This window comes from Hippopotamus amphibius, chromosome 2, assembly GCF_030028045.1.
Source record: "Hippopotamus amphibius kiboko isolate mHipAmp2 chromosome 2, mHipAmp2.hap2, whole genome shotgun sequence".
Taxonomy (NCBI): Eukaryota; Metazoa; Chordata; class Mammalia; order Artiodactyla; family Hippopotamidae; genus Hippopotamus; species Hippopotamus amphibius.
The window spans coordinates 217,863,603-217,886,819 of NC_080187.1; the positions used below are offsets into that span (position 1 = coordinate 217,863,603).

Consider the following 23,217-nt stretch of genomic DNA (forward strand, 5'->3'; position numbering starts at 1 on the left):
ACAATATCTACTGAGAGTCTTTCACCATGCTGGGTACTGGAGGTGCACTAGTGAGCAGAAGAGACACAGTCTCTGCCCTCAGGACACTTATAGTCCAGGGTTTCACAAGCCTCTCAATGCAGGATGCTGTACAGGGGACCGAGTTGGCATAACTTCTCTGCAGCACAAGTTGGCAACACTATCAAAATTATAAAGGTACCTACTCAGCATGTCTACTTCTAGGTATTTATCCTGCAGATAGATCTCCATATGGGTGAAGTAACATAAGTAAAGGATATTCACCAAGAAATTATTTATACTAGTAAACACCTGAAAAAGCCTGTGTTCATCAATAGGGACTGGTTGAATAAATTGTAGTGCACACAAAGGAATCCTATGTGGCTATTAAAAAAAAAAAAAGAGGGGTAGCTCTATGTATGTTTATATATGAAAAAAAAAAATCCTACAAGGCATATAAGTAAACAAAAAAAGGGGGGGGGAGGGAGATGCAGAACCATATATAACATGTCAAAATTTGGCTGAAAAAAAGGGAAATATTTATGTGAATTCGTGAGTTTTCAGCTGCCCAAGAGTTTTTTTTTTTAAAATGAGGGAATCAGTCTGTCCAGTTAGAAAAACAGAAATCACCCAAGGTTTTTCAGACAGAGGGAATTTAATTCAGGAAATTGATTAGACAAGTGATGCAAGAGCTGAGAAGCCAAACAGGGGAAGGCAAGGCAGCTCAGAAACTAGCAGCTCCAGGAAGCTGATGGACCTCTCCACTGGAAGGACAAAGGGATGAGGCTGTTCCTGGGGCTAAGAGGATGGAGTCCCAGTGGATCTGGAACCCTGGAAGACCTGTCCCCAGTCCATGGAGGAGACACTGTGGAGAAGCCACCCAAGGTAGAGAGGGAGGGGAAGAGAGTACCTTTTTTCTTCCCCTTGTGCCCTTTATCTCCTGCTGGGTGCCTCCCCTTGTCTTGGGCTCAACCTGAAGCCCGCTGACCCAGTACCATGGAAACAGTAGCCCGTGAGAGGCAGCCTCTTCAGGTACAAAGAAGAGCAAGGGAGAGTGAGGCATGGACCTCTGGGCTAGCGTAACAGCGGTAAGCATAACAGTACGTGCTTATAAAATGCAAAATATCTCCTGGAGGCCACATAAGAAGTAGTAATGCTATGGTCTCTAGGAGTTGGGGACTGGGAGGGAGACCTAGTTTATATTAAGTTCCTCCTGGTACCTTTAAATTTTGTACCATGAGCATACATTGCTTATTTGAAACAAGATGTCTGCCTGACATTCGTATTTAGTACATCAGAAAGGGCAAAGCTGTTAAATTTTTTCATTGGAAAACATCCTGGAAAAAAAGTGCTAGCAAAATCTCCCCCCAAACCCCCTGTGATTACATTCCCTCCCCCCTCCCCAACAGCACAGCACTTTTTCTGTGGGTCTTTTTCACAAGGGTCCTCTTCCAATCCCTCCTTTCACTGTCCCATCCCTAAGAGGAGGAAGCGCAGCCCTGAGTGGAAGCAGAGGGGTGGTGGAGTGCGAGCTGGAGGAGCTTTTCCTATCATCAGCAGCTGGCCTGCCGGGTGATCTCACACCACATCTGTAGCCACTTAGAAAACTGCCTGCCGGAAGGCCTCAGCTTACGGCCCGGAGCGGCGCCCGCCTGCCAGAGCACCAGGCTTACCACCTCCCTGGAGGGATGGCTGCTCCGTGATGTGGGGCTCTTACCCTCCCCCGGAGAACAGCTCATGCTGGCTGCCACAGCCAGAGCCCCAGATGCCCACGGGGAGGATGCTGTGGGTGCCTGTACTCTTGGGCTCTGCCCTTGACGGATGCCACGTCCTATAGTCAATATTCCACAGAGATGGGGAGTGGAAGAAGGGAGGGGGCACCTCTTCTATTTGAAAATTAACCCTTGTTGAACTCTATGAAGAGAAAGCAGAGGCACGGGACGTGTAAGTGACTTGCCCAAGGTCACACTGCTTGTGAGTGGCAGAGGTGGGATGCAACCCAGATCTGGGTGGAATCGAGTCCAGCCCTCTCACTGTGCAGACAGGAACTCCAAGGCCACCAAGGGGGTCACAGAGACATCGGCCCAGGGATCTGTGCCCTTCTGTGCTGCCTCCCTTGTCACTTAGGGGATCCCAAATCAGACTGCAGCAACTCCTCACTGAATCTCAGTTTTCTGGCTCTAAGGCGGGACCACCAAAACCCATCTCAAAGCTTATGACGGGGATCATTTGCCAATGACGGTGATGCTTCTGGCACATGTGTCTCAACAAATATGAGTCCCCTTCTTCCTTCTCTTTAGTATCTTTGTTCTGAAACCTCACAGGTTGCTGGAAGCTCAAATGAGAACACTGCCCTCTCTCCAGAAGCCTGGGGCTGTGCCAAAAAGTCTCATGGGCAGGCCTGAGAGCTGGGCTCTGCATCCTGGATCCTTCTGCCCTGAAATCCAGGCCCAGATTCGCTCGGCATGCTGTGTGTCCTAACTCAAGGCAGCGAGTGCACGTTGGGTTAACTTTCCCTGCTATAACATTTCCAGGACTGCGTTCCCAAGTAAATTCTGAACAATTTTCCTAAGAAGAAGAAATTTTCCTAAGAAGAAGAAGAAGAAGAAGAAGAGAAGCATTTCCTAAGAAAACACTCTCTCAGCTTGAGGCTCCCACCCTTCAAAGGCAGGGCTAAGTGGGTTCTCTGGCAGATGACCTCCTGTCGGCACATCTGGGGCTCTGCTCAGCTCCCCCACACCTGCCCCTCCACCCCCACCCCCCAGATCGTGATGATCTAAATAAGCACGCAGGTCTGTTACTGAACGGGGCTGGTCGTAACCTTCGTGTCTAAAGATGAGTCTCCCTAGCAAATATCCCAGGCCTGGGTCCTGGCCCCAGAGCTCTCCTTTCTGTGCGACAGAGGCCACTTCACCCTCGTCGTGGGCTCAGCCCCTCTTTAGCCTCTGAGATGGATGCTGTCAATGGCTGGTACCAATGGAAGGAGCCTGAGGCTGCCAGTGGCTTGATTTCAGGCCATCCTTGCTGTGGGTGTCACTGTTGCCTCCAGCCTAGAGTGTTGCCTCTGCTGTGTCAGTTCCCATGAGGTCCTGCGGCTGCTCACCTGGCTAGACTTCCCTGTTGCCTGTAACAGCTGGGCCTGCCACAGGCTTCCCCAAGCCATCCTCATTCTACTCCCCCCCCCACCCCACCCCATCTCTCTCTCTCTCTCTCTCTCTCTCTCTCTCTCTCTCTCTCTCTCATATGTGCTGTCTGCTAAGTGCAACTCCTGGACATGGAAATACAGAGATGAAGCAGATACAGCCCCTGGTCCTCTGTCTCCACAGTACTTCATAGTGGAGCAGAAGAGACAGGCATGTAATGAGACAACTACAGCCCAGTAGGCCAGGATTCTGTTGGAGCGATGCACGAGAAACTATGAAAAAAAACAGTAAGGGAAGAAGCATTGAAGTTTGCCTAGGGGAGTCAAGGGCAGTGTTCCAGTTATCTCTTGCTCCAAAACAAACCACCCCCAAACTTAGTGGCACAAAACAACCATGAGTGCTTGCAGATTCTACGGGTCAGGAGTTTGGACGGGGCACTGTGGGGCTGTGCCTTCCCTGCTCAATGATGCCTAGGGCCTCAGTGGGGGTGGCTCTAATGGCTGCAGGTGACCTGAAGACTGGGTGTCTGGGCTGAAGAATGGGCTCAGCTGGGAGTGTCAACCAAAATGTCTACTTGTGGCCTCTCCAGCATGGTGGTCTCAGGGTAGTTAGACTTTTTACGTGGTGTCTCAGGGGTTCAAGAGCGCGTGTTCCCAGTGAACAAGGCAGAAGCTGCATGGCCTTTTATGACTTAGCCTCAGAAGATATGCAGTATTACTTCCAACATGCTCTATGGGTCAAGCAGTCATAAGACCAACCAGATTCAAGGGATGGGGTCATAGATCCACCTTTTGATGGGAGGAGAAGCAAAAACAAAACAAAACAAAATAAAACAAAACAAAACCTTGCAGCCATGTTTTCAAACTGCCACATAAGTTTTTTTGGAAGAGATACTCTTTGAGCTAAATTTTGAAGGCAAACTAGAAATTTACCAGATGGACAAAGTGGGGAGGGTGTCCCAGGCTGAGGGACCAGCATATGCAAAGGCCCAAGGACATGAGTCGATTGTCTTACCTGAAATAAGTCCTATCAGATTTCCTAGGGGTGCGGCGAAGATATCCTTCCTGCCTCTCAACAGGCAGCCATCCTCTGCTGGTCCTCCCCACACTGCCAGCTCCCAGAGCTCAGACACCAGCTCCTCAACGGAGAGTTCATCCCAGTCGGGGGTTAAGTGGCAAATCCACGTCCCAGCGGTCCCACTTGGCTCCCCAGGCTGTGGTGAGCACACAGGGAGATGCCATCTGAGAGAGGCTTGAATAGAGTCTAGCTATTCCCCACACCCATGTTCTCATCTTCAACTCTTGATTTAGAAGCCACTCAGACCCAGCCAACACTTTCTCGGTTTGGTTTCTCAAAGCACTGAAGGCTCTGTGTCTGTTGGCTCGAATCCCAGCAATTCTTTCCATAATGGTTAGTTCTTTTGATTGCAGGCAAAAAAACTCAGACTAGATTAAACCAAAAAAAAAAAAGGGGGGGGGGATTATTGGTTCTTGCAACTAGAATGTTCCAGAAGTGAATCGTGGAGTTTAAACAATACCAGAATTTTATCTCTTCCTCTCAGTTTCTCAGCTGTGCATTTTTCTGTGTTGACATCATATTTAGGCAGCATCTCCTCAAAAGTAACAGCCTGTAGCTTGAAACCTCTATGCTTAACTACTTAATATTGAGAGCCAGCAAACCCAGCCAAAAGAGGGTACCTCTTCCCCAAATGCTCGAGCTTCCTTCCCAAAGAGGGTTCTGATTGACCCGGCTCCAATCACATGCCCTTCCGCGAACCAATCACCAGGGCCATGAACATGTATTATTCTGACTGGCTATGACTGAATCAGGCTAACCCCTAGCAGGGGTTACGGGTTATTTATCCCTGCAGTAACCTCGTGGAATCACTTCAAGAAATAAGAGTCCTGGGACTTCCTAGGTGGCACAGTGGTTAAGAATCTGCCTGCCAATGCAGTAGACACCAGTTCAATCCCTGCTCCAGGAATATCCCACATGCCACGGAGCAACTAAGCCCCTGCAGCACAACTGTTGAGCCTGTGTGCTGCAACTACTGAAGCCCGTGCACCTAGAGCCCATACTCCACAACAAGAGAAGCCACCACAATGAGAAGCCTGCACACCACAATGAAGAGTAGCTCCTGCTCGCTGTAACTACAGAGAGCCCATGTACAGCAGCAAAGACCCAACACAGCCAATAAATAAATAAATAAATAAATAAATTTATTTTAAAAAAAAAGAAATAGGAGTTCTGTAACTAGAATGGAAAAGGAAAATGAGAAGGGCAGACAAAACAGCTGCCACAGTGCTGGGCCACTAGAACAGTTGCACAGTTTGTACACTGTGCAAGGGAAGATGGGGTGCCTTCTGTATTTGCCCACAGGGCATTCCTTTTTCTAATCCACACAAAGAAAGCCATGTGGACTACTGCTGGGCTTTGCCAAGTTGACCACATTCTCCTTTCCCCAGTGTTTCAATACTGCCTGGAAAATCCCTCCACATTCTTCACGTCCTTGTTCAAATGTCTACTCCTTCATAAACTGGCTGGGATGAATCATGAGTTCCCCAGAGGCCCTCAGAATTATGACTTCTGTCTCAGTCATGGACACACAATTGAACAGTTGTGATTCCTCATCTGTGTCTCCTCATCTGGCCAAAGACAGACTCCATGAGGACAGGGAGTGGGTCTGAGCTCCCCTTCCTGGATGGCAGGAGGGATGCCCAGGTGGGATCTGTTCAGTGATGGGAAGAGAACAGAATCGTCCTCCTTGCGGCCACAGCCTCTCTCCTAGCTGTGGCTGCAGAAGTCAAGCACAGGGGAACATGAGCCCTGCACTTCGGTCACAAAAGACTGTTGGCCTAATCCATGCATCTTCTATCTCCCCTCACCCAGCCTCTGGAGACATTGCCCAAAGGAACAATGCATCCACAGGGCCACCACCCAAGGCGGGGGCTCTAGAAATCAAGCACCTTTCTCCAGGAGGGCTCTGGGGAAGAGAAGGTGGCTGGGCTCCATCGGGGCCTCACTGAGGACTGCCAGGCAACTGCTCTAGGGCTCAGCTCTAGCTCCTGATTAAAACCAGATCCAGGAGCTTGGAGCCTTTGGTGAAACTGGATACCTATCAGTGTAGGCAAAGGAAATATACTGTGGGAGGGAGGGAGGCTGGCCGGCAGCCCGGCAGTGCTAGGCTGGGCAGTAGGTTGAGCTTTCCTTCTGAAAGGTCCCCAGGAGCCCTTGCTATGTGGGATGATGACAGCTCTGAGAAACAGGAGACCAGAAGAACACACCCATTGTTCTGTCACTTTCTTCCTGCCTCCCTTCTCTTTGTCTGCTTCTTTTCTTCAGATAGAAGACCTGGGGTTCAATCCCACTACCAATTTTTATCCATTTGGGGTAAAGTCTCTGAGCCTCAGTTTTATCATCTGTAAAATGGGAGTGAAAACAGTACCTACTTGATTGGCTTATTGTAGAATTAAAGGTGATACTGTGCAAAAAGTGCTTAGCGCAGGACCTAGAACAGAGTAAGCCCTTATTAAATGTCAGTTATTGCTATGCTTTCTCCCTCTTTTTTTTTCTGTGAAAAGCTATGTGGTACCATTAAACTATAAATACAATCTTTGATGATCACAGTAAGGAAAACATTTCATGTCCCCAGTGGCAGAAAAAGCATCGGCTCTGGGGTCAGACAGCCCAGGATTATAATCCCAGCTCTGCCATTTACAAAGTGGGTAAGTCACTCCAAGGACTTAACCTCTCTGAACCTCAGTGCCACCATCTGTAAAATGGGATACTGATAATACCTGACCTGCCTACGCCTCAGGATTGCTGTGCATGTCACACGGGATACATGTGTGAAGGGGCACTGGAAACTGTACAGAGCCATATACCTTGGTAATCATTATTTATGCTTCCAATAAGGTGCCTTGCTTTTGGCTGTCTTCTTTTCTCTCCTTTGGTCCTTCTCTTCCTTTTCCCAAGGTCTTGAGTCAAAAATCTTTGTGAGGTCATAGAGCGTTAGAGCTGGGAGACCTTTGTGACCATGGGTTCAGTTGTTCTATTAGAAATCACCTGGGGAAACACAAAGAAATTCAGATTCCTGGGCTCTAACCCAAAGCTCAAGAATCAGAATCTCTTACTTTTTAAATGAAAATTTGTTTTAAGTTACAAAAGAAATACATGCTCATTCTAAATGAATTCCTGCAATACAGAAGTAATTAGAGTAAAAACAGCCCATTCTCAGAGGTAACTGCTGTTAACAGTTTGGTGCGTGTCCTCGAGGGTTTTGTGATTTTCGTGGAAAGAGCTGACCATGTATTTTTTTATTTTTCCCATTAAACAAGATCATCACTCATTTTTTAAAAATGTAATATAGCTCGGACATCTTTCCACATCAGTACACATATGTCTGCCTCATTCTGCTTGACAGCTGCAGAGAATGCCATGATGTGGCTTATTGTGGTTGATTGAACCATTTCCCCATTGGTGGACATTTTGGATTCTCCCTGGTGATTCGTATGCAGCTGGTCCAGCCTCTGTCCACATCTGGCAACCTTTGCTTTGCACAGACGGGGAGTCAGAGGCCCAGGGAGGGGATGCAAGCAGGCCAATGTCAAAGCACAAGTTAGTGGCAGAACCAGGTTACACTTCTGGTCTCCTGATGTGCTCTTTGCACTGAACTATATCATTAAAAAAAATTTTTTTTTAATGGTCAAGGGAACGGAATATTTTTCCGACCCTTTCCTGACAGGAAGAGAAAAAAACCTCAGGGTTAATTTTATTTTGTATATTTCTGAGAATTGGATTTTCCCCCAAACTTTCTCAGTGTTTTCACTTTTCATTATATTCTTTGTAAGAGTTCATGATCCAATATATTTTTTTTCTTGCACGTTGTTTCTGAAGCCAACGTTTCTTTATGCTAGAATCCCAAAATCCCACTTCCCCTGAGTATGACTATTCTTGGAGACCCTGATCAAATTCCACTTTAGGGATGCCCCCAACCTCTCCCCTTCATTCACCATAATTGATGAGTTTTCCTCTCGTGGAAACAAATGGAATTATAAAATTGTGACTGTCATCTATTTTCTTATTAAGTTAATTTTTCTCCAAGTCCTGTAGGTAACTTTCCCAGAAAGATAAATTACCCAGTTCTAACAAATATAACATGTAATGTTTGCAGGACGCTTGTAAGAATTTGCTCTTTGCCCAGAAATTATGCTTAACTTTCCTACTAAAGGAAGGAACATTAAGCCCGCCTCCCATGGGGTAAGAGAGGTTTGGTTGGAAGTGACCACTGCCCATCAAGTCACATCTGCTTTAAAGCAGATGCCTTCAGAGCTTGGTGCTGAGTTGCAGACAAATGTTTCCACGTCTACTGCCTCTACCACAAAGGGGATGGTCAGAAACTGCTCAGATTTCTAAGTTAAAAGGAAGAGATGTCATTCTCAGAAAACTGACCACGGTGTTGGTAACATCTGAATGTTGTTTAGCATTGTCTTGGACAAAAGATAAAGGGATCACAGGACTACAGAGTAACTCTTTTGTCTGGTACCTGCCTTTTGGGTCCTAGAACTCTGGCTTCTGTCTCAGAATGAAAAGTAGACTCCTTTCCTGGTTCTTAGGTTGTGGCTTCTAAATATCATTGTCTCCTATAAGGACTGGAATCCTTGGAGAAATGGCTGATTCCAGGTCTGGAGCGGGAAATGTACAAAATGAGCCTGGAGCATCTTGTCATTTCAAATGGCAGGGAATTTATCAAAAATGACTAGGATCCTACTGAAGGACTTGAGCCAATTTGAAGAGGCTTCCTCTGGCCAAAGAAGGGCCACTATTAGCATCTATAAGGATAGCAACTGCAATGAATTATTAAAACCCATCAAATATGTCTTGATCCACAAATTCATAGTGACTTTCCAAAAGAAAAAAAAAACAAAAATGAAAACACAACAAAAATACATTGGTCATCTTTAAAGAATGCCAGGAGGACCAATTCATTACTTTGAAAACTAGTAAATACAGGGAAAGAATCATTCATTCTGTCTTTCCTATATAAACTGTACCTCATGAAAACCGCATAGTAGATGAAAGAAAGTATCTTTTAACGGAAATATTCCAGCTTGTAAGTGAAGAAAGAATGATAGAATTAGAATAGCCCCACGTTTCAACCCCTAGTGAAACCATGGATCTAGGCAATGGGTGCTAACATCACAAAGAGGCAAACAGACATCACAAGTCCTCTAAGGGAAGTACAGCAGACCCGCCACCTCTGCAGTATTTTTCCCAAGAAAATCAAACCTGAATCTAAATGAGCTTCTAGATCTAACTACCAATTTGCAAGAAATACAGGAAACAGAAAACATGTTAAACAACACCATGGAAACGTAACCATCAAAATTCAGACTATGGGAAACTTTTTGAGACAAACAACCTGTACCCCACCCCCCTGCCCCAAATATACTATAAAAAATAAAATTAAGTATAGGGGAACTTACATATTCAAAGAGACTTAAGAGGTGTGTTAACCAGTCACAAAGTATGGTTATTTCAATCCTGATTTGAACAAATAGGAAAAAGAAGTTATGAGACAGCCAGGAAAATTTGAACACTGACAGGATATTTGATCATATTAGGAATTATGTTTAATATATAAACCGTGATACTAATATTGCAGTTATTTTTTAAAGGTAATCATTAACTTCTAGAGACAATATACTGAAACACTTCTAGGTGAAATCTTAAAATGTCTAGAATCTGCTTCAAAATAATGCAGGAGTGGGGAGAGCAGATGGAAAAAGATTGGCCACAATGGTTGTTGAAGCTGGGTAGTGGGTACATGGGGAATCATTATACAATTGTCTCTACTTTATGTATGCTTGACATTTTCCATAATAAAGAGTTAAAAAAAACAACCACCCTCAATCCAGAGAAGGAAGTCTCCCTGATCTTGACAAGCACCTAAAATGACGACCCTGGGCAAACCACTTCCCCTCTCTGAGTTCTGTCTCCTCATGGTTGAGAACGTTTACAAGCGATGGGGCTCTGATGGGTTGGGGGAAGCACAACTGTCCATCCAATTTCAGGGTTTTCAGTCCGAGAAGGTGTCAAGTCTACTCTGACCTACATTTATCTGACCCTTGGGGACTTTGTAAAGATTACTTTTTCACCCAGTGACATACTGCATTTCTTTTATCTTAGAGCAGAGTGTTTGCTGGACGTCAGGGAGAGCAGATATAGATGCAAGGGATGTTTTTGACAAGATGTGAGGACTTTCCTGATACAAATGGCGACTTACAGTAAAGGAGGGAAGAACCCTGAGTGTATTCCCAGAGGACGGATGTCTCTGAAAGCAGTGGGTGGGGTTAGGTTGCTGGTGCGAAGGCTGCTTTTGCAGGTTGGCTGCCCTACATTTTCTCAGATAACATGCTCTGTTTACTTGGAAATGTTGGCTGTCATGACCAGGAGAAGGGGCTGAAGTCAAAGGTGATTGAGAAAGATGTTACAATATGCATGGGGTCGTAATTTCCACAGAATATTTTAACATTATTTTTTCCTTTGAGCAAGATGGCACGTTGTCTAGTTCCATTGCGCTGGCAGTCATCACCAAGACAAGGCATCCTAGAAACCCACAAGCCAAACAGGCCCCTGTCCTTCTTTCCATCACGTCAGTGTATCAGTTAGCCAAGCTTTTACTTATAAGTATGGAAGCTACTGAATAACCAGCTTAAACAAACAGGGGCTTTTTTCTTTCCTTTTTTTTTTTTTTTTTTTCCATCACATAGCAATACATCCAAAGAGAGGTAGGGTCTGTATTAGCTCAATGACTCCGAGCAGTCATCTCCTTTCCTCGTGGTTGTAAGATGGTTGCACCAACTCCGGGCATCACAATCTCACACCCTATTTAGAAGCAGTAAGGAGAAGTTACCTTCTCAGGCGCTCCTCTCTTATCAAGAAGAAAAAGTCTTCCCCAGAAGCCACCTAGAAGACTTCCCTTTATGTTTCATTGGCTAGAACTGGGTCGCATGCTCAACTCTAGTTACAATGCAGGCTGGGAGAACAAGCATTGACTTTCCCAGCCTCTACTGTGGGAGGTGGGCAAGGGAGAGGGGGGTTGGGGGAGAGCTGCTGAGACAGGCAATCAGTAAGTTTGCTTCTTCCAAGTTTTCTTGCCCCTGAGCAGAGTTTTCTGCACCATTCACTCTTTTCTTTTAAATGGGTCTTGCAATCTCTGCCTCCCTGCCTATGGTATGTGTATTATACTATCTACCTGAGGGGTTACACTCGCTGTTGGATGGAGTTTGAGTTGAGCACTGCTGTTTGCTCCCTCATGTCTGCCTTTCCTTGTGGACATCCATTTGGGAAGGCTTGGATCTTGTAAAAAATGTTGGCCCTCCATCAGTCAGATAATCAGCACATGTTTACTGAGTAATCCCCACTTGCCAAGCCCTGTGGTGCAGCAGGGGCAGAGGGGAGGGGGGAGCAGAGATGTTGAAGCAGCCATTCCTGGACTCAGGGACCACACAGGCTGGTTGGTGGAAAATGTCAGAAACCTAGGAGATGTGGAATGACAACACAGGACCACAATAGAAGGCCTGCCTGCACAAGGCAGGCTGTAATTGTGAGCCTGATGTGGGGGCAAGGGACAAAGAGGGAAGATGCCCTAAAGGAGGTGGGTGCTGGCCTTGAAAATATAAAAGATCTGAGAGGCTCAGAGGAGTGGGATCAAGGTCTGGACCCATGTGGCTGGAAGGCAAGGATTATGTAGGTGGCTATAAAGTTCTTAATACTTTAAAAAACTTAACTCCTTTAATCTCCACACCAACCAGGCCAAGTGGGTTTTATTGTCCTCATTTTACATAGCAAGGGGCCAAGGCCCAAAGTGGTTAAATAATTTACCCAAGGGTTTGCCAGCCTGCATGAAGGGTGGCTTAATCACAGTTCCTGCCTACCCAGTTTGTTTTCCCCTTTTCTCCCTTTTCTAACAGGTCCTGCCCACTAGCCCAGGGGAGGTCACATGACTCAGGTCTGGCCAATCGTTGTACCCTATCCCCCTCAGTTGTGATTGGTCCAGGGGCGGTCATGTGACCTGAACTAGTTCTGTAAGGAAATCAAAATGGAGTAAGAAATGGAGGGAGAGAGGGATTTAAGGGGGGGCTCTGCCTCAGATTCTAGGCCCTAAGCCCAGCTCCTGCAGCTTTTGCTTGAGTCCTGAGAGCTTCCCCAGCATTCCTCATAGCAGGGGGGTCAGCACATTCCTTAGAAAGAAAAAAAACAATAGCTTTAATAAGGTATAATTTGCATACAATTCATCCATTTAAAATGCATAATTCAGTGGTTTTTTAGTGTATTTGTAGAGTTGTGCAACTATCACCACATGATTTTAGAACATTTTCATTACCCCCCAAAGAAACTCTTTACTCGCATTTTCCCCTAACACCCTCAGCCTTAGGCAACCACCAATCTCCTTGCTGTCTCTATGGATTTGTTGGTTCTGGACGTTTCATATAAATGGGATCACACACTACATGGTCCGTTAAGACTGGCTTTTTACACTTACAGCAATATTCTCAAGGTTGTCCCAATATTCCCAATATTCCCAAGGTTGTCTGAGTTGTCCCAGAGTACATTCCTCTTTGCTGGGGCTGATTGGGGTTGGGTTTCTAGCACTTGCACCCTAAAGGTGTGGCCAGGATCTGAAGCCAGGCTGACAGACACCAAAGCCCTCTTTCTTTCTGTTTTACCTGGTGAGGCCAGTTCAGGGAGGACTTGAAGAGCTTGACCTTTCTGCTGCAGACCTTGGGCATTGCTGAGCAGGAGAGTGACATGTTTAGAGCAGCATTTTAGTGGGGTTATTCTGATGACAGTGATATTTTGTGTAGGTGTTCAGCCTACGTGTAGGTGTTCAGCCTACGTGTAGGTGTATATTATATACCATATGCAATGTGTGTACACACAGATATTTTAAGGCTGAAGATTATAGCAGCAATTCCCACACTGGGTTCCATGGAACGTGACTGTCCTGTGAGCAGTGTTCCAAGAGGGAATGAGAAACACTGTGCCTTTTTCTCTGGAAAGTGAAGAAGGAACAAGATTCAAGAGGAATGGGCTACAGCCTGTGTTCTGAGTCTAAGCGAACCAGTAGTGTTGCACAGCAGGCCAGGTTCTCCCTTCCTTAGAAGCCCCACTCCAGCCCCCTTCCTCTAAGAAGCCATCAGGCAACTCCTCCTAGATGTGAGTAGTAGAGTCTTCGAGAGGGGGGTTGAGGTCCCCCATGAACAAAGTAGGGCTCTGGGCTGCGGAGGTGTGACGAGTCAGGTAAAGGTGTCTTCACTGACACTCAGGTGGTGGCACCTGGGCCTCATGTGTCTGCCCCATCAGGGTGTGAGCTCTTTGAGGGTCACCTTAAACCCACCATCTAAGTTGGGCCTCACCCATGCCCAAACACTGTTGGTAAGCCAACTCTGGCCTGGCTTTGCCAAGAACATTTGTGCCTAGAATGGCAAGGAGAGATGCCCAGGCAGGCAATTAAATGAGGAGAGGGCAATGGTGTGGCCCATGGGGAGGCAGAGGGTGTAAGTTCCATTAGAAAGGGGGAAGCTGCTAAGCCAGCTGGTCCCCTGTGAGAGATGCCGGATTTTCCCAATTTTTCTCTCAAGGAAATAGAAATCCAGATGTTCATGTGAAATCTCCTGATTTCCAGATGTTAAAGCTGGTGACTGTGGCTTATTACTCTGTTGCATGTGGGGATGCATTCTCCTCCTGGCTATGTCCTGGGAGGGTGACTTTTGTGGGCCGCGCCCTCCCCTCCCCCCACCTCCCCACTCTCTTGCCCCCTGGATTCCAGATGGGTTTGGCCAGTGGGCAGAATAGGTAGATCCGAGATGGGAAAGTTGGGAGGTCAGGATATTTAGTGCCCTTGTTCCAAGCCCAAAAGACTCTCCCCTACCCTCTGAACCTCCATCTACCCACATACTGGAGCGATGGTTTTGGCAGTGACCACATTCCTCTGTGCACCGCCACAGCTCCTGCACAGTGGTGGTCTCTCTCCCAGGCTACAGCTCTTGTGGTCTGGTGACCCCTCTGTCCCTCTGTCTAGGGGAGTTCCCGCTGCCCTGCTGCTGGTCCCTGAGCACCTCACCATCCTCTGTCCCTTCTGTTCATCCTACCCATGCACATGCCTGTGTAAATAGCCCCTTCATTCTGAGCTCTCCTCAATTAATCCTTTTGGATGTGCCCTCCGTTTCCTGCTGGAACCACCAATAAAGCAACGAATTCAATTAAAAAGACAACACTGCGAGGTCCACACACACCTGGATCTGCAGTGAGTCCTGTCAGAGGGAGCCCAGCTCGCAACCCCTGCTGTATGCTCCAAGCATGGACCCTGGGCAGCAGGCCGAAGCCAAAACACTACACAGACCAACGCACTGCTAGGGTCAGCAGGTCCACCATGACCTTGTGTGGAAACTGAAGAGGCGGTCCAAAAAAGGAGAAAGTCTTGAGGCGGGTACAACCAGTTTAATGACTGATGAAACCATACAGATGCCAAACTATGGAGCTCCAGGGACACAGAGGCACGAAGCCTTGGGGGGAACACTACAGCACTACGGTGGGGATCACCTAATGTTGATACGATACCGGGGCAGAGGAGGTCCACTGGCAGCTCAGAACTATGACACTCCTTGGGGGAACATGCATCCCACCCCCAAAGCAGGAGCAAGCCGGCAGTCTTCACTCCCGAACATAAATCCTCGTGCAGACCACGTCATCGGCGCCGAACGTCTGCAGAGAAGGAAAACCAATCAGTGCAGATGCCTGTGCAAAAATGTTTAAAGCATATCGCTAATAAGGCCACTTACTGCCCTGTTAAAAACTCTTTGTAACAGACATTCAGTTTCCTGTGCCGTGTGCTCCTGCTCAGTGCTAAGGGGTTTTTTTGTTTGTTTGTTTTTTTGGGTTTTTTTAACCTCTTTTAAGCTCTGCATCGGCAGAGAGGCAACTAGGGTATAGAATTATGTTGTGTGCAGTTTTCCTTTGCTTCTGGAATCTGGGAATGCTGACATAAAAAATGCAAGTTTCCTGGCTTTGGTTGTTTTAATTAAATTGAAGTGGGGGGTGGGGAAGTATGTCATATTGGACTTTTCTGAAGTGGTTCTGTCTCTTTTCAAGTGACTACAAGAGAGCAAGGGGCTTGGGCAGCTGGAGCCTGGGGTCCAGCGCTGACCAGCCAGGTGAGACAGCTTCAGAGAGGGTATAGAAGTACCTTCCAGGAAGCAATTGTCCAGCCTTGTTGACGCCTGAGATGTTGTATAAGTAATACTCAAGTTACCTCCAAGCTAGAAACGTGGTCTCAGCTACAAAAGCACAGCGTCATAGGCATCCAGACCCAGCTCTGCAACTCACAGCTGGGTGAGCTGGGGCACCACGCTGGTCTCTTGGGCAGTTTGGGGATGGAGCGGGGAGGGAGTTGAGGGGAGGGGTGCAATTGAACAAGATGATCCCACAGTTCTTTCCAGCTACAATTCTATGACTGTTTGTTTGCTTGCTGTGGGGAGGACACAAATCATTCCACGAACCGGGGGGAACCGTTTACTTCTGGCCTCTAAAATGATGTCACTGTAAGTAAGCAGTCTCAACTCTTCGAGAAACTTAATAATTACTCGCAGCCCTGCTCTGCTAGGTCTCTCACGGGCAATTGGAACAGAGAAAGCAATATGTATGTTAAAAATAAAAAATAAAAAAACAAACAAACAGAATATCCCCAGTCTGTAGACTGATGTAGGTGTGCTTGTTTGCAGACGTACGTTTTTCTGTGGGAGGGTCCCTATCTTTCAGATTGTCAATAGGCCTGAGGTTAAAAGCCCTGAACTAAGAGCTTGAAGATACTTGGATCTTCCCCTAGGTCCCTCAGTTGGTCATGAGATGCTCTCAAAGAACATGAGTTGGGACCTTATTCTAACGTGTATTTCAGGGAAATACTAGTCATTGGTGATTATGAAGGAAGCAAATGCTCATCCCCCGCCTCTTTTCTAAGTAGGGAACTTCTGATCACACCCGGGCAGTTGTACCTCCGGTAGACACCTTCTTTGTCCTACTCCATTTCCTCATTAGTGAGGAATGCAGACAATTCTGGGTGCGGGGGGAGGGGGAGGCGGGGGTTCCCGTGGAGATTCACCTCTCAGATGTCCAGACCTCTCAGAACCATGGCAGTTTTCCAAAACTCTTCCAGCTCTACGGCCACAGAGTGGCACCTGGAAGGCCAGCGTTTGGGGACTGGACTCTCTATTTGTGCTGGAATGACTGACACCTCACCCAGGCCAACAAATGGCTTCACAACACAAGAAGAAATCGCTACATTTCCAACCACATTTGACATGTCCTTCTCAGCCCATAAGCTATGCTGAGAGGTTCCTGAAAGAAATTCTCTGCATAATGTTTCCAAGTGTTTTAAGGGACTATACTCAATTTTCAAAAGAAGGCAACTTACAGCCCAGGGGTGCTGGGAGAGCTTATTTAAGTTAACAGGAATAGATTTCCTCTTTTAGTACAGAGGCAGCATCTCCCTACATTTGGATTTATTAAAGATAATAACCCTTGGAACAAAAGCCCACATTTTAGATCCCAAATGCCAAGAATTAATGCTCCCTTTGAGGCTCATATGTCCGTCTGCTGAGCCAGGGAAGGCTGCTCGGGTGGAGCTGTAGCGGGAGATTTGGAAGTGGTGGAGTTCTCCTAGCAGAACTGGGCCTACGCACTGGCTGCTCAGATACTACGGAGATTAATAAAATCACGCTTTCTCACTGAGCACACCAAGCCTGCTTAGCCCTCAGCTACACTCAAGAACTCTAAAATCATCTCCCTATCTGCTATCCCTGGTACTAACGAACCACATGGGCCTTTTCCTCCTAAATTTCCGTGTCTCAGCCTCAAATGGCTCCTCCAACCCCATCAACTATTCTCGCCCTCGAAACAACATTAGCCAGATTGCAAATGAAGCCAGTCCTTTCTCTAGGAAAGTACGTGAAATCATCGCAGGGAAACACAAGAGGAGAGGGCGAGTGAGATCAAGCTCAATTTAGGGTCTTCTTGCAGAATAAACATATAATTTCAGGGCTGAGAGAGACCTCGGGGATCAGGCTTTAGCCCAACCCCTCATTTTATAGCTTGGGGAGGGAAAGGCCATGCCCAGGTCACACAGTGAGTCCTGTTCTAGCATTCCTCGCCACCTCCTTTCCCGACATTTCAGGGTGACAGGCAGGCAGTGTTTGAGGGGAGATGTTAACAACAGGCCTGACGGAGAACAAAGGATATCATTTCCTGGGTACCCACAGCAGCTTTGCCCTTTCCTAGTGGGGGGGCTGGGGGGGGGGTTGGGGAAGGCTTGTTGCAAGGAAAGCTTGGTCCACTCGGAAACACAAAGGGAGAGTGACAGGGAGCTGTCCTTTCCTCCCTCTTCCTTTGCCCCCATAGCTAAATAAAGGGGGAGGAGGTGTGGGATTAAACTATAGAGGTTTCTAACTTGGCCTCACCAGGTATATTTTGTGCGGCCAGGAATGTTTAAAATGTCTCAGTCTGATTAGCTTTAAGGTAGAGCCCACCCTCTTCAGTTCTAAAGGCCCCGCCCTCCACACTGTGTTAACACTCAGACTGTCCCAAATGAGCATTACTTGTCTGGCTCCTAAAGGCCACTGGAGTTTGTAAGTCCAAGGGTAAAAATGTTCTTTTAAGGCTCCCCGATCAGGAGTACTAAAATTTCTGAAATCTTTCCCAGGCAGCAAAATGGGGAATGAGGAAGGGGGAAAAAATCCCTTCTGCAGAGTGAACCCTGAGACCTCACAGAGCCCAAGCATTCTGAGCCAGGCTGGAGGGGAGGCTGGCTTAAGCAAGACAGCAGGTCACTACAGGGATGCATGGGTTTGGATAGGTGCCGGCACGGCAGCCGGTCTCTAGCCCCTACTCTGCCTTCTGAGCCACTCCTCTCTCCTGCCAACCATCGAACAATGATTTCCTCTGACCGAAACTGTCATCTTGAGCTTTCTGCTCACATTTTTAACCCAAGGCAAAGAGTGTCTCTCCCTGAATGGGTGAATGAGGGGGACATTTGGGGGGCCCGCCACAGGCAGCATCTAGGGATCTGCGGGCTTGTTTCAGGGTCAAGGGGCTTCACTCACCAGGATGAGCTCGTCGTTGGCCAGCTCACGGGTCCAGTAGGTTTTGGGGCCGTCCCCCTCGAGGAGAGTTTGTGTGCAGTGGATCTTGTTCTCATTCTCCCAAGTGGCTAAACTCTGCGGGCAGGAAAACCATTAGGGACATTAATTACAGCCCTGGCAGCGGGAGCAGAGACAAGAGTGAGCACGGGAGAGTAATTGCTGTGCAGAGAAGCAACACATGGTCCCTGTCCGCAGGGCACAGAACCTGCTCTGCTGCACCTTATCAAGTCCAAATTCAGAGGGCTGACCACAGATTTTATGGGGTATAAATATACCTTGTATTACACACGTACACACACACACTCACCGAAGCAGCAAAGCCTCAGGCACATTTTACATCTCCGGGAATAAAACTGAGAGCATGTAATGATTCATTTATGTCAACATGGACTACCCTTTCAAGCCATTTGGCTCTTCAAGGCAAGAAGCTTCACATATCAGAAGTACAAAATCTTAGAATGGTTAAGACATGGTATTTGTAAACACATCTGTAGTCCGCAGATCAGGAGCTCTGTTTCTTGCATGGGGATAACGCCTTCCTTTCTGTTTGCACTCATCAGACGCAGCACACAGCCTGCTCTGATAAACCTGATGTCTCTGGCTTTGAGGATAAAAACGCTGCCACTTCCCAGGTTACCTGTCTCTAGAAAAAAAAATTTGTTTTTAATCTGAAGGGTCTTCATGCTCTTGGAGGTGGGAGGCAAAAGGAGAGGTTCCCTGCAGTTTTCCCCAGTGTCTGCACAAAGCAAAATGCTGTATAGCTGGATTCTGAGGCTGTACTGATGTGCACATACTTGCTTTTTAACTAGCACAAGGGACACGTTCACTAGGCTTGGCAGGGATAAAGGTTCGTGTAAACCTTTGATTTTTTTTAAAATCAGAACTACTGTCTCTGGCAGTAGTCACCATTGGATGTCCCCCAATTGAGTCTTGCCTATCACCAGGCCTTCTACCTTAGACTCCCAGACCTTCCCTCTATGCTGGCCTCCTCTTTTGTTTTTACTAACGATGCAGTGGCTGGGGCCTCCAATCCTGCCAGCTCCGAGCCCAGACACATTTTCAGGCTGTGCCAAGTCTGGGGGCCAAATATTGCTTTGTGGGACAGCTTGCTCCTGGGATGCTGTGTCTCTGTGTCCTCCCAAACCCAGTGCCCAGAGAGCCCCACTCTAGATCAGACAGGCACCCCTCAGGAAAGGCACGAAACAATTTCTCACTCTCTGGAATGTTATTAGTTTTTCTTTTTTTAAACTTTGGGGAGAGGAGGGAGACATTTTGTCGCTCTTTAAATAAGTGGTAGCAGTAGTGATTGTTATTCCATCTGTCTTCAAAATAAGTGAGTCGCCAACCCTCCATTCTAGTCCAGAGACCAACCAAAGGCAATTTTTGCCCATCTAAAAAAGGAATTTGCAACCCCTTCCTTCAGTCCACCCATTCATCCCTGGGACCCATATACGGAGAAATATAGAATTCTTGCCCTTGAGGTCTAAGAGAGAGCACTTAGTTCATTTTCCAGGCAGAATCTGCCTTGCTTGTGGAAGGTTTCCGTCTTTTCCTTTACGGAACCAAACCGAGGGCGGGCGGGAGAGGTACCGGGGCCATCAAGACTGTGGAAACTGGATCCAGAACATTCTCAGGGGGCCCAGGGACCCGGGAGGGCGGGACGCGAGAGCTGCCGCTCCACCTGCGACAGGAAACGTGGCAGCCGAGCGGCCGGGGAACCTGGCGGCCCTGCAACCTCCTCCTCCCCCGCCTCCTGCGCCCGCGCTGAGAATCGCCGCAACGCTCTGCAGAAGCCCCTGCAAGGAACGCGGTGCAACCCAGAGCCCGCGCTTCAAGCGCGGCTGCTAGCACCTCGGGAGGCGACTTGAGGATAAGGTTGGGGAGGGGTGGGGGGTAGGACTTTCTCTTGAGCCCAGGGCAACGCATTGCACAGATCCTCTCTGCAGACAGCCGATGCACACGCCTCGCAAGGAAAGCGCGCCACAGGCTGCAAAAGGAGATGGGGATTCGTCTGGCTGCAGCGATTCACTGGGAGGGAGCGGAGACCCGGGAACGCTGCCCAGACTCTGGAGCCTCACCCTGCATTTGCGTCCGTCTACTGTCTCCTCCTCAAAGCCTTCTCCGACCTTGAAGTTGATCTCGGTCGTGCGCACCGTGGTGGATGTCTTGATGTAGAACTGATCCCCGTCCTGGCGGATCTCCACGTGCGGCTTGGACGCAGCCGCCACTGCCACTTTCCTCAGCATGGCGTTCACACCTGCGCGGGGAAGAATGGGTGCGACATGGGTTCTGATTACGGGGCCTCGCCACCCGCCCATAGTCCCAGGACTGGCCGGGCACGTCCCAAACCCTCCGACTATAGACGGGGACCTTAAAACTGATTGATTCCTTCCCCTGTCCTCGCGCCGATTTTCTAGGTGAGAAACTGAGGCTCAGAGAGGGTAAGTGGCTTTCCCTGAGTAGCACAGTAAATTCGTGGTAGGGCCTGGTCTTGAGCTGGGTCCCCAGATTTAAAGTCCCGTACCCTCCTAGGACTTCAGTAATTATCTCTCTTCGCGATGATCTCGCACGAGATAAAGGCCGAATCGTCGGGGAAAGCGCCAAGCGTCCAGCAAGCGTTCGCTGGATGCGCGGATCCCAGACTCTACTCGCCACTTCTAGATGCGGTGCGCCTTGGAATTCGCCCCGATCTATCGCACCGGGGACTCCCTTTGGCCCGGTGTTGGTCCCTAAAGGCCACCCTCTGCCGGCCCGGGGCACCTCCGACCGTCGGGGAGCGCCGTCCCTGCCAGCTTACCCAGCGCCTTGAGCAGCTCGTCGAAGTTCTCGCTGCTGCGCATCTTCCAGGTGCCGGCGAAGTTGGGCATGGTGGCAGTGGTGGCGGCGGGAAGGCGGCGGCAGGCACGGACAGCTGCGACGCAGCGGGCACACGCCAAGCTGCAAGGCGCAGACTGCCGCTCTGCGCCCAGCTCCGCGCGCCTTGAGTCACCGGGAGAGCGCCCCCAGCCCCCGCGCGGCTCCAAGCCCCGCCTGCCAGCCCCGCCCCCGTCCCCCGCGGCCCCTACCCGGTGTGAGCTCAGCTCCCAGCCCTCCTGTGCCCCCGCTCTGCCCCTTGGCGTTCCAGCCTCCAGTGGCGCAGACTTGGCACCGGCTCCCCTACAACTCCAGGTGGAGGGTGCCTCTGCCACCCCCAGGCCACCCACATCCTTCTTTAAAGTGGGTGGTGGGAGAGGGTTAGATGAAACAAGATTGACCAAGAGGGGCAAATTGTGGAAGCTAGGCGGTGGGGACTTGGGGAAATCATTATACCATTCTCTCTACTTTTGTATATAGTTGAGAATATACGTATTATAAAGTTAAAATAAGTGGGTAGTAGGTCTACCAGGGAGCCACTCTTTCCTTTCTCATCCCAGTCGTGCCTTCTGGGTGTGACCAGTCAGTCGCCTCCACTCCCAGTCTGGGATTCTATTCCGCAACCCCCCACACCCCACCTCCCAACCTCCGCACCACCACCAGGAGCAGGACCACGGGAGCGAGTGGTGGAAAAGCCTCAAACCACTCCAACACCGCCTTGGCACTGCTGCGCGGAACCCAGGATCTCGCGAGATTGTGGGTCCTCCACGTTGGTAGGGCGGGAGGCAGCCCAGGCCGCGGCATCCTTGTGGGTAGCTCAGACATACTGCGGGTCGAGAGGGGTGGACTGAATGAGCTCCAGAACCCTAGGTGGGAGCAGCCTGTTTTGCAGAAAAGTAAGGCTTTGCACTTGCAGGCAGTCTGGGAGGGCCGAGTGGGGGAAATCTCCTCTCTTTTCCCTTTGATCCCAAATATGCACCATACCGAAAGCCCCCTCAGTGTCTCTACTACGGGAGTACAGGAGTACAAACACTTCACCGCAGCTCTTAGAGCTGCCCACAGCAGACCCTAAAATTCCCTTCCAGTCTTTCCACTATTGGCCATCAGTATGCCTCAGCAAACTGCACAACTCAGGCTTCTAGAGCCTGCCATGCATCTTCTCATCTCTAAGCTTTTGCCTATGCTGTGCCCTCTCCCTTTCCTTGTTGGGCTAATAAAATCTTGCCCATTCATCAAAGTCCATCTTTGTGCTGTCTTTTTCTGAAATTCAGTTTCCTAATCAAATATGATTATTTTTCTCTGAACCCACAGAATCTGTGTTTGGTCCTGTCCTTTAAGTTTTAATCCTGCTGTAAACGGAACTCCTGGAGGGCAGTGATTGAGTGTTTATCAACTTGTCCTCTCTTCCACAGGCTTAGCCAGGTGGGGCTCAATCAATAAGCATTGATTTGAGAAGGGTGTATGTATCCTGTAGCCCAGAGGTAGTGTGGGGGTGAAGATTCCCGGAGGGACTGCGGGAATCTGCGTTGAGTGCCTGCAGCACAGGGCTCTGGACCTCTGGAGGGTGTCTGGGGCTGGGCTCCTACCCTGAGGCCCTGAGGAGCTGCCCTAGAAAGCAGCTGAGGACAGAAAAGGAGAGAGGGGCCATCACCAGCTGGAAAGGGTTGTGGGCAGGGCCAGCTTTATGGATGTGAGGCCTGTGTAATCACATGAGTCCATGCGCTTAGAAGGGCCTGGTGGTTGGTTCGATGCTCTGCTACTGCCATCTTGAAATTCTTAATCATTTTTGAGCAAGGGGTCCTGTATTTTCATCTTGCACTGGATCCACAAATAATGTACCTGATCCTGAATGTGGGAAGCAGAGCACAGGGCTGCCACAGAGTCAAACCCGCTTTACAGAGGGTCTGATGTCTGTACAGTGAGGGGGCAAAACAGGGGTGCCATCCAGCTAATGCAAGCCTCCGCCCCCATCCAACTCTCCTCCCCAACATGGCCTCTGTCATCTTCTGACCAGGCTGGGGAGGGGC

General features: G+C 48.7%; 1 protein-coding gene across 1 annotated transcript; it reads right to left on the bottom strand.

Moving 5' to 3' along the window:
* Nucleotides 1-14,625: 14,625 nt before the first annotated feature.
* CRABP1 (cellular retinoic acid binding protein 1) lies at nucleotides 14,626-21,480 on the bottom strand. The gene is made up of 4 exons (XM_057723374.1): nucleotides 21,135-21,480; nucleotides 20,416-20,594; nucleotides 18,299-18,412; nucleotides 14,626-14,909 (listed from the first exon to the last, which is right to left on the bottom strand). The coding sequence occupies exons 1-4, from the start codon at nucleotides 21,202-21,204 to the stop codon at nucleotides 14,859-14,861; spliced, it is 414 nt and encodes a 137-aa protein (XP_057579357.1). The 5' UTR covers nucleotides 21,205-21,480; the 3' UTR covers nucleotides 14,626-14,858.
* Between the last annotated feature and the right edge of the window lie 1,737 nt (nucleotides 21,481-23,217).

Coding starts and splice junctions, on each gene's coding strand:
- CRABP1 (XM_057723374.1), bottom strand. CDS start 21,204: ATGCCCAACTTCGCCGGCACCTGGAAGATGCGCAGCAGCGAGAACTTC. Junction 20,595..21,134: donor CGAGCTGCTCAAGGCGCTGG/GTAAGCTGGCAG, acceptor TTCCCCGCGCAG/GTGTGAACGCCATGCTGAGG. Junction 14,910..18,298: donor CCAACGACGAGCTCATCCTG/GTGAGTGAAGCC, acceptor CCTTCTCTGCAG/ACGTTCGGCGCCGATGACGT.